Source organism: Sceloporus occidentalis, unplaced genomic scaffold (genome assembly GCF_023333645.1).
Source record: "Sceloporus occidentalis isolate IW3139 unplaced genomic scaffold, rSceOcc1.0.p SCAF_6, whole genome shotgun sequence".
Lineage (NCBI taxonomy): Eukaryota > Metazoa > Chordata > Lepidosauria > Squamata > Phrynosomatidae > Sceloporus > Sceloporus occidentalis.
Window position 1 is genome coordinate 6065967 of NW_028316986.1, and position 17179 is coordinate 6083145.

A 17179-nucleotide genomic window follows, 5' to 3' on the forward strand; every position below is an offset into this window, starting at 1 on the left:
TACAAACCACAGATTAATAGGAGCATGCCCCCAGCCCCAAATCCCTGCCGTTATTATTTCTTTGGGGTTCACACACGCACGCTTTGGAGTAATGGGGTATAATCATTTCCATCACCAGTGCATCTACACTGTAGAAATAATGCAGTTTGATACCACTTTAACTGCCATGGCTCCTTCGTACAGAATCCTGGGATTTGTAGCTTTGCGAGGCACCAGCACTCTTTGGCGTGTGGTGGGGGTGTGCGCACTCAAATCATTTCCGACTTTTGGCATTTCTAAGGTGAACCTATCATAGAGGTTTTCTGGCAAGATTTGTTCGTTGTGAGTGTATTGCTATTGCCTTCCTCTGAGGTTGAGAGTGTGTGACTTGCCCAAGGTGACCCAGTGGGTTTTATGGCCGAGTAGGGATTCGAACCCTGGTGTCCAGAGTCATAGTCCAACACTCAAACCACTATGCCATATCAACAGAGAAGGCTAAAGACCTTGTGAAAACACAAATCCCAGGATTCCCTAGGATGGAGTTACATAAACAAACAAGTTGTATTATTTCTACAGTGTAGATGCACCCCTAGAGTCCTTATGACAGCAGGAAAAAACACTTTAAAAGTTATAACCTAATGTTTCTTTTGTAGTTATTGCTGTTGTGAGCCTTGGAGTCATTTCCAACATATGGCAACTTTAAGGCAAACTTAAGGGTTTTCTTGGCAAGATTTGTTTAGAGGGGGTTTGCCATTGCCTTCCTTTGAGGCTGAGCTTGACTTGCCCAAGCTCACCTAGTGGGTTTCCATGGCTAAGCAAGGATTCGAACCCCGGTCTCCTAGAATCCAGCACTAGAACCACTACCTCTGCACTGGCTCTAAAGTTTCATATTTAAGAGAAAATGCCAGTGGGAGGTTGCAAGGAGGTGAAATGAAACGTACAGATCTCAGAACTGAAGGGTAAAGGTCAGTAATTCTGAAACACGGTGGCCCTCCTGTTGGTTTGGATTTCAACTCCCACAATCCCTGACAACAGGCCATACTGGCTCAGTCGTCTGGAGGATTAAGTTCAAAATATCTGCAGGACCAAAGATTAAGAAAGAGCCACTGTTCGAGGATCTAGATGCTTGGCTCTCAGATGTTCTAGAACAGAAGTTTCCAAACTTTGGTCTTCCAGGTGTTTTGGACTTCAGCTCCCAGAAGCAACAGCCAGTTTGTCCAACGGTCGTGGATTCTGGAAAAGAAAGTCCAAAACATCTGGAGGGCAAAACATGGGGAATCACTGGTCTAGATCAGTGGTTGCCAAACTTTGGTCCTTCAACTTGTCAAGTTGAAATCCAAATCATCTGGAGGACCAAAGGCTGGGAACCACTGGCCTAGTCTAGACCAGTGGTCCCCAAACTGTGCCCTTTAAGAGATTTTGGACTTCAACTCCCAGAATCTCAGACTATTGGCCAACAGGGCTGAGGCTTCTGGGAGCTGAAGTCCAAAATCTCTTAAAGGGCACAGTTTGAAGACCACTGATCTAGACCATCTCAAGGCCAGCATTAACACCTAGCATGCTGCAGTAGCTGCTAGAGAACCTACCCCCTCCGTTAAAAAAAATCTTCTGGCTTAGAGCTCTAGGTCTAAATACTCTAAAGGCATCAGAACCCATCTGATCATTGGAAGCTAAGCAAGGCCAGCCCTGGTTAGTACTTGGATGGGAGACCACCAAGGAAAACGCATAGGAATATTCATAGGGGTCCAAAACACATTGCAGAAATAACTGGTTTGAAACTGCTCAGTGCTAGGGAAACCTGGGAATTGTAGTTTATCGTGGCACCAGAGCTCTCTGACAGAGAAGGCTAAATGTCTCACAAAACTAGTTTCCAGAATTCCCTAGCATTGAGCCGGGGCTGTTAAAGCGGTCTTAAACTGGATTATTTCTATGTGCTTTGGACCAGGGTTGCCATAAATTGACAGGCGACTTGAAGACACACACGTGCACACACTCCAAGCAGTACAGCCTCCATTTCTTCCAGGCCTTCCTGGAAGAAGAAGAGCCCTCCCTTCATCCTTCATCTCCAGGGAGAGAGAGGCAGGCAAGCTCCACCAGGCCTGCCTGGAAGAAGACGAGCCCTCCCTCTGGTCCATCTGCCTTGGTCCAGGCCTCGGAGGGAGAGAAGAACTGCTGGACCTGATCACCTGCCCCCCTCACCATTCCCTTCTCCTTTTGTGTCTTGTCTTTTAGATTGTAAGCCTGAGGGCAGGGAACCGTCTATTATCCCCTCTGTTGTAAACCGCTCGGATTCCCAGTGATTGGGTGGTATATAAATAAATCCTATTATTTTAATATCCCACAACTCCTTGGTGTAATGTTGCTCCAGGGGATTGTGGGAAATCTGAATGGTTTGTAGAACCAGATGATTGCCACTGCTAGATGTGCTGCTGTTTTTTTTTTACCACTGGCAGATAAATTCAAGTGTGGCTGTGGACGTTTCCTACACTTTTGGACTACAGCTCCCAGAATCCTCCACTGACCATGCTAGCTAGGGATTCCGGTAGTAGTACTGTAGTAGTAGTAGTAGTAGTAGTATTTGTATCCCATTCTTTTTGGACTACAGCTCCCAGACTCCTCCATTGACCATGCTAGCTAGGGATTCTGGGAGCTGTAGTCCAAAAAGTTGCTTTCCGTTACTGTGAGCAGGTCCCGATAAGAGAGGAGAGGATATTTTATGTAGGACCCATCCTACTATCTCAAAAAAATTCCTAGATTTGTCCGTCTCTAACCTGGGCACAATTATTATTATTATTAGTAGTAGTAGTAGTAATAGTATCCCATTCTTTTCCCAGAATTGGGACTCAGAGTGGCTTTACAATATTAAAAGAAAAATATAATTAAAAACACCTCCACCTAGGATCATAGAATTGTAGAGATGGAAGAGACCACAAGGGCTACTTCATCACTTTTCATTCAACACACAGAAATGATTTTAAGGCACTGGTGTTCTCCTACCAATTGCTTTATTTACTGGCCTGTTTGATTTCTGTCCTGTTCTGTCATGAAGGGTTTAAATGGGATGCGGGACCACTTGCAAGCTAAGAGGTGTGACAGTGGCAAATTGAGAAGGAATGCACAATATAAGACACAGTATAAGTTTTAATTGTCTTGCAAAGAGTGGATGACTGTGCTAAGAGGAGGGAATTGGTTGCAAACTGCAGAGTATGACCGTTTCCAAAAACATCCTTTATATTGGACACTTGGCTAATGTGTACAACCGTAACATGTCTGTACAAAAAGCAGGTTGACTAATTCTGTTTGAGAAGTCTGCAGAGATGCATTAACTGGAACCTTTCTTCTTGTTGGGCTTGGCTCTTTCCACCTCTCCTGCGCTATCTTTTCTTAGCTTTTTGTGTTTTTTCTTTTTCTTTGACTGCTGTTCTCTTAAGTCACTGTCCTCTGCATCAGATGTCTCTACATAACAGAGCCCTTTCTCTGGGATGGCATGCTGCGACCTGTTGCAAATAAGACTGCTAACAACACTCAGGTGCTTAGATTTTTTCCTCTTCTTTCTCTTCTCCTTCTGGGTATCCAGTTCAGCCTCTTCTTCCCCACTTGAACCAAGAATCACAGGGCTTACTGTCTTTGCGTTTCTGCTCTCATTCTCAGGCCCAACCTCTTTTTCTTTCTTTCTCTTCTTTCGCTGGGTTTCCAAACATGCCAACTCTTCAGCCATCGCTGGAGGAGGATCAGCCGACCTGAGGTCTTGCCCACGTTGGGCTTTCTTGAGTTTTGCCATGCGCCGTGCAAAATACTCCTGTACAGTTAAAGTGCTGGTCACAGTATTCCCAGCATCCACTTGCTCAAGTGGTTCAACCTCTTCTTTCAAGGCTTCCTCAGAAGGGTCTGCATTGGCAACATCATCCTGCAAAACAAGAGAGAGGTAAAGATCAACTCACTGAACAGATCATACTGCTTATTTCTTTATTTAAATATTTAGATTGCACTCTGTATTGTAAGATCTCATGGTGGCATATAATAAAATTAGTTTAAATAATCGTCCCGACAGATGGCCATCCATCCTCTAAAAACTTCCAAAGAAAGAGATTCCGCTACTCTCCGCGGCAGCATCTTCCACTGTTGATCAGCTCTTACTGTTAGGACCTAGAACTGGACACAGTATTCCAGGTGAGGCCTGACCAAAGCAAAATAGACTGGTCCTGTTATGTCCCTTGATCTAGATACTACACTCCTATGGATGCAGCCTAGAATCACTGCCCAAGTCAAAAAGTATAGAAATGAACATATAAACAACTTGTTTAATGACACTTTGGTGGCATTTTATCTGGATATTCCAATAGCAACAATATTATTTATCACTCCTCCTGTAACTCATAGTAACCTTTGGCATGATCTATTGTCCTAGTTATCTACCAGATGAATTTAAATAGGACAACTAGCTGTTTTCTTCTGATAGTAGAGCTCACAAGTAGTTTTGTGGTAGTTCTCTCTTGTTCTCCTTGCTGAATAACATTTGTACTTCTGTTGTTACCTTTTCATTCAATTAAGTGTAATCATAAAGGACTGATATAATAAAATATAAAATATGAAAAAGAAAAAAAAAACTGTTCTGGTACAAAGTTAGTCAAAATCTTTAGCCAGCATGGTGCAGAGGTTTGAGTGTTGGACTTTGACTCTGGAGATCAGAGTTCGAATCCCAGCTCAGCCATGAAACCCAGAGACTTTGGGTAGTCACACTCTCTCAGCCTCAGAGGGTGGCAATGGCAACCACCCTGTGAAGAAACTTCCCACAAAAACCCTGTGAATGCTTAGAGGTGGCTTGCCATTGCTGTAGGACAGTCTTCTATTTCAAAAAACAAAATCCTGTCTGTTTATTTCAATGGACAGACAAATAAACAGGATCTAGTATTGAGACACAACCAAAATCAGGGTTTGAAATAACATTGCAAAGGTCAGTTATTATGGTGTGTGCACGCGTGAGTGTTGTAAATACAAAAATTCCTAAGGAGAATTTACCCAGAGATGTTTAAGTGCCCCAAGAAACACTAATGGAATCTCAAGTGCAAAGTTATTTTTGTTCCACCAGACTTGGTCCTTGGAGTACAGATAGATCTTGAATCTGCTGCCTCAATGGATTGCTAACCAGGCAGCCGACTGGCAGGCCTCCTCGTTGCCATCAGGACTTAATGAAATGCATTCCCAACAGTGTATCAACAGGTCCACAGAAAGGATAAAATCACATTTGATAGAGCAGTGGTTCCCAACCTTCCTAATGCCGCGACCCTTTAATACAGTTCCTCATATTGTGGTGAACCCCAACCATACAATTATTTTTCATCACTACATTCAAATATGTGTTTTCCATTGGTCTTAGGCGACCCCTGTGAAAGGGTTGTTTGACCCCCAAAGGGATCACGACCCACAGGTTGGGAACCACTGTGATAGAGGAACAAGGCATGGTTCAATACGCAGGGCATCATGGGACTTGCAGTACTGTAGCCCAACCACCTGGGCACCCTGAATTGCTTGTGTGTGATGCCCCCATAGCTTTCAGGCAGTCAGCAGGAGACACTGCCAATCATCAGGAAAAGGGCCTACAGCTATACTTCAGGTAACAAGGTCGATCTGTTCCTAGGCATAACTGCTTTGACCAGATATTTGGTATCAGAAGCAGAAATAACATGGAAAGAATAGGGAGAGGTTCCTACACCACAAAAAGAAGACAAGTTCAACATGTTCTGGAAAACATTTGATCCAAAACTAAAACTATGCACATGGGAAAGGAAACAACTAGGTCAGGTAAGCCCCGTATAAGTAAACAAAAACATTCTGAACTGGCCAGAAACCACTTGAAAGCTTCTTCCAAAATGCATACAAGGACCCCCCCCCCCTTCACCAATTTTTATGATTTCCATTCAGGCTTTTTATAACATGTTGGGGGAAGCTGGTGAGGTTATCTGCTCGCCTCTTTTCTCTCTGTTTTATTGTTCATACATAAGGGATTCTGCAGGCAGCTGCTGTTTAATTTGCCTGTAGGATCAGTTAGAGCAGAATCATGTCCTCCCTGCCATCTCAAACTTTGTTTCTTGCCTTATTGTACACATGCTCCCGCGCCTCAGCTCCAAAATTTGGGTCTCCTGCCCTCTTTCAAGGCTTAAATGCCCTAAAGGCACCAGATGCCATCTGATCTAGGAAGCTAAGCAGGGCCAGCCTTGGTTAGTACCTGGATGGGAGACTGCCAATGAAGACCAGGTGCTGTAGGCTGTATTTCAGATGAATGAACTGGCAAAACCACCTGAGGATTCCTTGCTTAAGAAAACACAGTGAAATTCATGGGGTTGCCATAATTCAACAAGTGACTTAAAGGTGCACGTACAAACACTAGTGCTCCAAGCCATGTGGCCTTCATTTCAATGTCCCTAAATATTTTAATGTCCCCAAATGCCTTGAAGGCACCAGAATCCTTCTGATCCTGGAAGCGAAACAGGACAAGACCTGTTAGTGCTAAGATGGAAACCCACCAACAAAGACCAGTTATTGTAGGCTGTATTTCAGAGGAAGGAACCGGCAAAACCACCTTTGAGTCTTCCTTGCTTTAGTAAACCCTGTGAGATTCATGGAGTCTCCATAAATCAACAGGCGACAAGCCCCCCCCCCCCCAAACTAGTGCTCCAAGCCATGCATCCTCCATTTTAATGTCCCTAAACATTTTAGGAACATTTTAATGTCCCTAAATGCCCCAAAGGCACCAAATCCCGTCTGATCTTGAAAGCTGAGCAGGGTCAACTCTGATTAGCACTTGGATGGGAAACCACCAATGAAGACCAGATGCTGTAGGCTGTATTTCAGAGGTGGGAACTGCCACCTATTCCTAAGAAAATTGATGGAGCTGCCATAAATCAACAGGAGACTTGAAGGCATATGCGCATACACACCCTCCTTCACCATTCCTGAATTATGTCAGAAAACAGAGGATGAAGGAAAAGCTGGGGGCTGAGCAGTAACAAAAGAGGGAGGCACAGAAGACCTCAGGTGCAAGCTGAAACAGCCAGTGGGGTGGATTAAAAAGCACACTTTAGAACAATAGTTCGAATCTCCAAATCTTTTGTTGCTGTTGTTATGGTTGTTTTTGTGTGCCTTCAAATCATTTTTGACTTGTGATGACCCTAAGGCAAACCTAAAAATGGGGTTTTCTTGGCAAGATTTATTCAGAGGAGGTTTGCCACTGCCTTCCCCTGAGGCTGAAAACATGTGACTAACCCAAGGTCACCCAGTGGGATTCATGGCAAAATTGAGAACTGAATCCTGGTCTCCATAGTCATACTCCAACACTCAAACTATTACGCCACACTGGCTCTCACTTCCAGATCTTTGCTGATCACAAATTCTTGTTTTACAATGAATCGGCATACTGCTCCTTTCCTCTCAAAAATTCTACAGTTCTGCAGCTTCCTCTACTTTCTCATGGTGGAACCCAAGTCGGTGGTTGAGGTATCAATGAAGCCGATCAGGAACAGTTTGGAAATGACACAGGACAAGGGAAGGGCTGTTCTGTTGGCAATCCAGACCCACAGAATTCTTTAAAGCTTAAACAACCTTTGTGGTTATGTACCTTCAAGTCAACTCTGACTTATTATGATGGTCATGACCTTTCCTCAGCAAGATTTATTCAGAGCAGCCATTACTCAGCCTCTGAGGCCAAGACTGAATGACTTGCTCAAGATCTCTCCCTGACTCCTAGATTAGGAGGGAACTATCTTAACTTCCCCTCCCATCAGCCCCAGTCAGCATGCTGAGATGGCCAGGAATACTTGGGAACAATCATCCCAAGCATCAGAAGGTTGAGAAAGGATGTTGTATATCTTCTCGTAAGAGCAGAGATTGATGAGGATACAAGACATTTCCTCCCCTACTCTGATGGCAAAAATCCTCTGGGGCTGCTGCCACACTGCAGAATTAATACAGTCTAACACTGCTTAAAGTGTCAGGGCTCCATCCTATGGAGTCCTAGGATTTGTAGTTTGTTGTGGCACCAGACTTCTCTGACAGAAATGGTTAAACAGCTCTCACAACTACAAATTCCAGAATTCCATAGGATTGAGCCATTGTGATTAAAATGGTGTCAAACTGCATTAATTCTCCAGTGTAGATGCAGCCTGGGACTCTCTGCTTTCCTCTACTTCCTCTATAACAGGGGTGAGCAACTCCAATGTGCACAGAGCCTGCTTTTCAGTTTGGTCACTTTGCTGCCAAACTTTTCAGCATCTCAATTTTTAAAATTTCATCTCCCAGATCAAACCTTATTCTAATGAAACAGCACCAGCTGCCCCTACCCCCCAAACAAGCCAAGCTGTTGATTTGGAATAGTAGGTGATCATGATCCAGACAAAGTGAAGCATTGTTAAGCTCCCTGGGTTTCTGCAGAGGAGAATAAACCATTACATACCAAGTCTTTTAAAGAAAATCTTGTTATTAAGTACATTCTGGGATGTTTTCTAAGTATTTCAGAGTACAAAGATGTGGTAATGGGTTGTTGTTGTTGCATGCCTTCAAGCTTTTCTAACTTATGGCAACCCCAAGACAAATCTGTCACACGGTTTTCTTGGCAAGGTTGATTCTTGAAGGCTCAGAGTGTCACTTGCCCAAGGTCACCCAGTGGATTTCTGAAACTGAGTGGGGATTCAAACCCTGGTATCCTGATCCAACACTGAAACCACTACACTCGTCTGCTCTCCCTTGTTTCTATCTTGGGCAACAAATTTGGATTAGGACTATGGGAAAACAGGGTTCAAATCCCCGCTCAGCCATGGAAACTCACTGGGAGACCATGGACATGTCATACTCTCTCAGCCTTGGAGGAAAGCAAATCCCCTCTGAACAGATCTAGGCAAGCAAGTGATAGCTTTAGGGATGTCCTGAAGACACACAACAAGAAGAAGTCCATACTTTGGATATATGATGAGATCAGGATAAAGGTTCATTTAAAATCTTTGTTAAAGCATTAAAGCACACAACAACAATAACAAATAGGGTTGGTTGGGCTAACTCTAATTTTTAATTCTTTTCCTTTAGTAGAAAAGCCTCAAGAAGTAGAAGTTATGGGGTATGAATTGTGCTGCAAAATGTAGGTTGCAAGTAGGGTTGAAAGTTAATGTCATTCTCGCTTTCTTTTTCTTGGGGCTGCAAAAGTGTTTTGATGCCACACTTTACACAATTATTAATGTCTCTATTCCCCAGCAAATTCATTATCCCAAGGACTACCACTCTCTCAGTGGGTAGGTAACCTATCAGCAGCTGTCTTCCATCCTTCCACAAATGGAAAAGTATTTCATAACTACCTTTATGAATCCCACCAGAGAGATATTATGGATATGGCTGAAAGGGATATGGAGGAAGGAGATTTAAACAAAAACACAGGGTTTGCAATGACCATCAAGCCAACATTCACAGGCCTGAACGGGTAAACTTCAGAAAAACCCTGGTCGCTGGAAACAAGAATGCTGGCCAGCAACTCCTGTATCAGTAGGAATTTTAATAACCACGGGCTGCTGAACAGGGAGCCAGTGGGGCATGGAGACAGGTAAAGGCAGTGTCAGGCCCAAAACAAACTCACACACTGAGTTTCGGGGACACTTATGGAGGACCGTTAATCATTTGGAAAGGATGGGTTGGTGCCAGGAAAGCTCCCAAGGGCCTCGCATGACGGGTTCCCTGAAGAAGCCAGTGAAACCAGTCCAAAGCAAAAACCACCATTCTAAATAGGACAGCCAAGTTAAATTGGCTTGCTGTAACTGGTGGCATTGGGCATGAAGCATTATCTTGATGCCATGGAGTGACCAAGAGAGAAGGGTCCTCCCGTGTTTATAAAGGTGGACTTAGGAAAGTGCAGGAGCCTGCTCCATCCATCCATCCATCCATCCATCCATCCATCCATCCATCCATCCTTATGGTTAAAAACATAATGTGACCCACACCAAGTAAGTATAGTGGCCTCTCGGTATCTGCTGGGATTTGGTTCTAGGATGCCAAAATCTGTGAATGCTTAAGTCCCATTATATACAACGGCATAGGAAAAAGAGTTTACTTTTTGGAATTTCTGTATTTTAAACATATTTTCAAGCCATGGATGCTTGCATCAATAGCTATGGAGGGCCACCTCTAAACCTGCTGCTGACTGCCCATGCAACCAAATCTGCAGTGACTTTCGTCTTTGATGCCACCTCTTGTGACCCATGTAGGTTGCTAGATTTTTAAAATAGCAGTAAGGAACAGTGGACATTAATGACACACGGGGTTGACAATTAGGAAGTATTGATTAGTCTGTGCTCTAACTAAATATGGTATTCTCAATACTTTTCTCCAGCACTACATCTCAAATGAATTGATTTACTTCTCATCCACTTTCTTCCCTGTCCAGCTCTCGCATCCATACATTTTGATGGGGAATGGCTTGGACAATCCTAACTTTAGCATTCAAAGTAATATCTTTACATTTTATGATATTATATATACTATACTATTTTACACTATCTGAAATATTCTGTGTCAACAGTATCGGATGACTAGAACGAGAACAGTTCCACAGCTTGAGTGATTAAAAACAGTAGCAGTACAGCACGGAGTTTAGATGTATTCTGTGAATTCAGAAATATGGAGACTCTGAAGTAGGGTGACCAGATGTCTTACATTTCAACCTTTCTGTCCAGGAGGAATGTCAAAATGTCCTCCATTTTGAGCATGACTAAGAAGCATGAATATACATTTATAGTAGCATTTTTAGATTTTATTTGGTAACCTTCTAATTCTTGAATGTCCTACATTTTGCAGTGCCTTGTGCTCCATTGCAGATATGACACCTAGTCACCCTAATCTAGAGACAAGTGCTCGAACTCTGCTTGGATATACAAATCCACCTTGGGGAAGTCACACTCTCTCAGCTCTGAAGGCAGGCAATGGCAACTCCCCTCTAAACAAATCTTGCCAAGAAAACTGCATGATCGCATTGCCTTAGGATTGTCTTTAAGCTGGAAATTTAGAGTTTAGAGCTTGGATTTTTTTATTTTTGGACATCATCCCTCAAAATTTTGGCTTTGGATCTGTTCCAACAGAGAGTGACCGGAAAGAAGAAGGAGGAGGCACTTCAACTTACAACGGACTTAATATTTGGCTTCTTGAAGCCAAAGAAAAACTGTTCAAGAAATCTTGTTCACCATTTCAGAATTACAACATCATCTGAATTATGCATACTTTCTTCCAATAATAAAAAAGAACAATAGAAATAAACATTTTTCCATGATCCTCTTGCAAGGTTAGGATTTGCAGAACAAGATACTTAATATTTGTAAAAACTAAAACTAAAAATCTGGGGTTCACATCCATAAGAGAAAGAAAATAGGTGGTAGTGTGAACTCTGGGCAAGATCAGCATAGGCATTCTTTAAAACTATATATATTTATTATGCTTGTCGCATTTATGGCAATGGCTTCTCACACTGAAGGCATGTTCTACTGATTTTTATCTAAAATGAATGACATCAGACTGGAAACTGAAAAAGAAACATACTTTGAAGCTAACTGATGGAAGTTCCTTCTTCTTTTTTTAAAGTAGTAACCAAACAAACTTTGAAAAAGTCTCAGATCACTTGCTGTTCTTTTTTCCTCAACCTGGTTCACTGCAGACAGGACAATCAACAAACATTAAGTCTTTCAGCTCAAAAAACGGCGCCTTGGCTTGACAAGACAGTGGGAAACCGCAGCAAAATGTTGCAGCGTCAGTGTGAGTGCTGTTCCAGCCAACCAGCCATTCACCCTACACAATTCGCCCTTCAATTATTAATTGAAAAATTCAATTATTAACATATTGAATGTGGGCAATATATTAGTAATCCATGCAGCATTACTCCCCACAACTCAATCAGCCTTCTGTGGCTACTGAGAATACTCAGTCCTCCAGGGGTTCTTTCCCCCTTCCTGAAGTCTTTTAAATAAACATTTTGGCACTTCTGCAAATTCTAGTGTTTATTAATTTATTTCTTAAATTGTATTCAGTATAATTATTTATGTATATGAGAGCCAGCATGGTGCAGTGGTCTGACTGTAGGATTATGACTATGGAGATGAAGCTTTGATTTCCCGCTAAAGCATAAAAAACCTACTGGGTGACCTTGAGGAAATAACATTCTCTCAGCTTCAGAATAAGGCAATGGCAAACATCCACTCAACCGTAAAGTAGACGACTTTCACAGCTGACATCCATATTTTTAATTGGGTTTTTCGGGCTATGTGGTTGTGTTCTGGAAGAGTTTATTCCTGACGTTTCACAAGCATCTGTAGCTGGCATCTTCAGGGAATGCTGGCATGGAAGCGAGTGGGGTATATCTACTGTGTGACCCTTGGTGTTAAATAGACACCCTGAGGTCTTGCCATTCACCAATAGACCAACACAAAAATTAACATGTAAATCATTTCCTCTCAACCAAGGGTCACACAGTAGATATACCCCACTCACCGTCAGAACAGAATTTGGGGAAACAGAGTGGTTCCTAATAGGCAAAGGGGTCAGGCAACACTGCATCCTATCACCCTACTTGTTTAACTTAAATGCTGAAAACATCATAAGGAAAGCAGAATTAGAAACAGAAAAAGGAAGAGTTAAGATAGGAGGAAGCAACATTAACAACCTATGATATGCAAAGAACACCATAATATTAGTAGAAGACATTCAGGAATTAGAACAGTTAATAAGGAAGGTCAAAGATGAAAGTGGAAAGGCAGGTCTGATGCTCAACATAAAGAAAACAAAAATAATGACCACAGAAGAAATACATAAATTCAATGTAGACAATGAGGAAATTGAAATAGTTAAAGAATTCCCATATCTAGGATTAAACACTGACCAGAATGGAGACTGCAGTCAAGAAATAAAAAGAAGACTAGGAATGGGAAGGACAGCTATGAAATAACTGAAAAAGATACTGAACAGCAAAGACATACAGTTGAGCACAAAAGTCAGAATCGTTCAGGCCATTGTATTCCCAATTACCATGTACAGATGTGACAGAGGATGGCCACAAACCAGATGGATAGATTCAATTAGGAGGTTTATGGGGAAGGACTTGCAGGATCTGGGCAGGACAGTGAAGGATAGGGATTCTTGAAGATGTTTATCCACAGAGTCACCATGAGCCGGAACCGACTCGAGGGCAGCTAACAACAACAACATTAAATGTGAGAGGCAAAGTAGTGTAGTGGTTTGAGCACAGGACTAGGACTCTGATGATCAGGATTCAATTCTACACTTAGCCATGGAAATCTGCTGGATAATCTTGGGAGAGTCGCATCTTCTCAGCCCCAAAAAACCACGTGATAGGTCCGCCTTAGGGTCACCATAAGTCAGAAACGACTTGAAGGCATATATCAACAACAAAGCAAACCTATCGTGAGATTTTCTTGGCAAGATTTGTTAGAAGAGGGTTTATCTTGGTCTTCCTCTGAGGCTGAGACAGTGAGATTTCCCACCCAATGGGGTTCTACGGCTGAGTAGGGATTTAAACCATGGTCTCCAGTGTCATACTCCAATGCTCAAACCACTGCACCATGCCAGCTCTGCTACAATGCACTGGTGTTTTTTTAAGTTATGTCCAGCAGTGTCTTCTTTAGCTGGAAGTCACTCTTCCATATCTCAGGCTACTCTGAGTTTTCAGAATATGGCTCTGCATTTTGAAATACCATTTTCAATTATTTGAGATGTACATCTCAAAGAGATTCCACACAGTTGAAAAGGAAAAGAATAGAAAAAAGAAAAGGTCAGCTGCATGCAGTCGCCCCTATGAGACCCTGGAGGGAGCCATGTTGCTGTCACTTACCAAGGATCACAGAGAAGCAACTGGTCTCAGCTTGGGAGAGGAGAGGTGAAATCTCAGCTGAAATACATCCATCCCCCCCCCCTTGTACAGCCCAGGCCAGTCAAATCTTTATGGCCTAAATTGCCTGTCTTCTCCATCCCCTTCCCTCTGGTAAGAAGGAGCAGAAGCTGCCTCTTCTGGGGCTTGGCATTTTCATGGTATGGGAGGTTATTGCATGGGTACAAGGGAACGAGAATAGCTCTCTATAACTTGTCCAAAAATTGACTTATGTGTGTGTGAATCACTAATAGGAAAAGACTGATTCTTTGATAAAATTACTAGCTTGGTAGATGAAGGGAATGCTGTGGATATAGTATATCTTGATTTCAGTAAGGCCTTTGATAGGGTTCCCCATGACATTCTTGCAAACAAGCTTGTAAAATGTGGGCTAGACAAGGCAACTGTTACGTGGATTTGTAATTGGTTGACCGGCCGAACCCAACAACGCTACCTTTTCATCCTGGAGAGAAGTAACCAGTTGTGTTCCACAGGGCTCTGTCCTGGGCCCAGTACTGTTCAACATCTTTATCAATGACTTGGAAGAAAAAATTGGGGGAATACTTATCAAATTTGCAGATGACACCAAATTAGGAGGAATAGCTAATACTCCAGAGGACAGGATCAAAATTCAAAATGACCTGAATAGACTAGAAAGCTGGGCCACAGCTAACAAAATGAACTTCAACAGGGAGAAATATAAGGTACTGCACTTAGGGTGAAAAAATGAAATGCACAGATATAGGATGGGGGACACCTGGCTGAATGAAACTACATGTGAAAGGGATCTAGGAGTCCAAGTAGACCACAAGTTGAACATGAGTCAACAGTGCGATGCGGCAGCTAACAAGGCCAATGCGATTTTAGGCTGCATCAATAGAAGTGTAGTGTCTAGATCAAGGGAAGTAATAGTGCCACTATATTCTGCTCTGGTCAAGCCCCACCTGGAATATTGTGTCCAGTTCTGGGCGCCACCATTCAAAAAGGACATTGAGAAACTGGAGCGTGTCCAAAGGAGGGTGACTAAAATGGTGAAGGGTCTGGAAACCTTGCCCTATGAGGAATGCCTTAGGGAGCTGGGGATGTTTAGCCTGGAGAAAAGAAGGTTAAGAGGTGATATGATAGCTCTGTTTAAATATTTGAAGGGATGTCATATTGAGGAGGGAGCAAGCTTGTTTTCTGCTGCTCCAGAGACTAGGACCCGGAGCAATGGATGCAAGCTACAGGAAAAGAGATTCCACCTCAACATTAGGAGGAACTTCCTGACAGTAAGGGCTGTTTGACAATGGAACACACTTCCTTGGAGTGTAGTGGAGTCTCCCTCCTTGGAGGTCTTCAAACGGAGGCTGGATAGCCATCTGTCGGGGATGCTTTGATTTGGATTTCCTGCATGGCAGGGGGTTGGACTGGATGGTCCTTGTGGTCTCCTCCAACTCTATGATTCTATGACCCTTGGACAAGTCACACACTCTCAGTCTCAGAGGATGGCAATGGTAACCCTCCTTCTGAAGAAGTTTGCCTAGAAAACCCTATGATAGGGTCACCATAGGGTTGCCATAAGTTAGAAATGACTTGACAGCACACAACAACTACAAGAAGAAGAATAAAATCAAAGTGCGTACACAGAGACACACATACACATCCCTGCAACTGCACTGAAGGTTTGGATCAGGCAGATCCTATGTCTAGGGCTGAGAACAGGGTGTAAAAGTAGATTGCCAAGATAAGCTGTTTGGAAAAAATGATGCCATCGTGCGCCTGGAAAAACCCTGAAGACGGAAAAGGATTCCAGCAGAGATTATGGGAGGAAGCTGTGTCAACAAGCAAAGGGCTTGGTTCCTCTCTGAGATGAGGGAAGCACAGTGATTTGGGAATGACTGGCAACTACAGGAACCTTCATTTGCAACATTCTGGGAGACAAGGAAAGAGAGAGAGCGAGAGAGAGAGAAAGAGAGAGAGAGAAAGGAAGAAAGAAAGAAAGAAAGAAAGAAAGAAAGAAAGAAAGAAAGTGCGTTCCTCAAATATTCTGTTTACTTTCTTCGGGGGGGGGGGGAACAAAATTTTAAGAAAATAGATTGCACACCACACAGCTGAAGGCAGCCAAATCAATTCCCTTTCAGAGTAATAGCTGCAACAGGTTTTTCTTGTTTCAGAGGCAGAGATGAAGGAGGACAGGCTGGACTTGCTACAAAACTTGAGAGGCTGCCGTCTGATCAAAAATTTCCCCATAAATGTTTAACAGTAGCTCCCTGATTTTGCAGCCCAATGGAAGGATGGATGCACAGGGAGCTAAGAACATCTCCAAGGCAAATAACAAGACCTTTTAGTTTCACTCTCTAGCATCCCAAATATCCCAGGGCAGAATATACATTTTAAGCCATGCTGACCTGCTGTTGTGAACACTGTGGTGGAGGTTGCTCTGCCTTCAGACCTCACCTGGAATCCTGTGTCCAGTTCTGGGCACTGCAGTTCAAGAATAATAATGTCAAGATTCATATCTAGAGAAAATGTGTCAAGATGTTTAAAAGCCCCGAAGCTGCTGAATTAATGCAATTTGACACCGCTTTAAGTGCCATGGTTCAATGCTATCAAATTCTGGGTCTGTAGTTTTGTGAGAAATTTGGCCTTCTCTGTGGCACTCCGGTGCCACAGAAAAATGCAAATCCCAGGATTCCATAGGATGGAGCCCTGACAGTTAAGGCAGTGTCAAACTGCACTAATTCTGCAGTGTGGCAGCACCTAGGAAGAATGGCTTAGGAAGCTTGGTTTATTCACTTTGAAGTGTAATAGGCGATATGATTTGTTGTTGTGAACTTATGACGATCCTAAGGCGAACCTATGATGCAGTTTTTCTGGGGCTGAGAGTGTGTGATTTGCCTGGGGTCACACAGTGGATTTCTATGGCCAAGTGGGGAATTAAACCCTGATCGCCAGAGTTGTAGTCTAACGCTCAAACCATGCTGGCTAGCCATCTTCAACTATTTGAAGGGATGGCATGTGAAGATGGGGCAAGCTAGTTTTCTGCTTCTCCAAAGCCTGGGACACAAATCAATGAATGCAAATTGCAGGAGAAAAGATCCCATGATCTTTTGATAGGAAGACCTTCTTGATGTTAAGGTCTGCTCAAAAGTAGAATGGACTGCCTCAAAGTAGTGGACAGCCTCCGACTGGTGGACTCTCCTTCATTGGAAGTCTTTAAACAGAGGCTGGCTTCCCAGCTGCGCAAATAACCAACGTCAGGAATAAACTCTTCTAGAACACAGCCACATAGCCCGAAAACCCCACAAAAAACTAACC

At 43.0% G+C, this 17179-nt stretch overlaps 1 protein-coding gene across 1 annotated transcript in view; it reads right to left on the reverse strand.

Annotated features, from left to right (window-relative positions):
* Nucleotides 1-2977: 2977 nt before the first annotated feature.
* PINX1 (PIN2 (TERF1) interacting telomerase inhibitor 1) overlaps nt 2978-17179 on the reverse strand; it is a 73367-nt gene continuing 59165 nt past the window's right edge. The window contains exon 7 of the mRNA XM_089528800.1: nt 2978-3886. Coding sequence (XP_089384926.1) covers nt 3302-3886 — 585 coding nt within the window. The 3' untranslated portion in view covers nt 2978-3301. The remainder of the gene's footprint in view (nt 3887-17179) is intronic.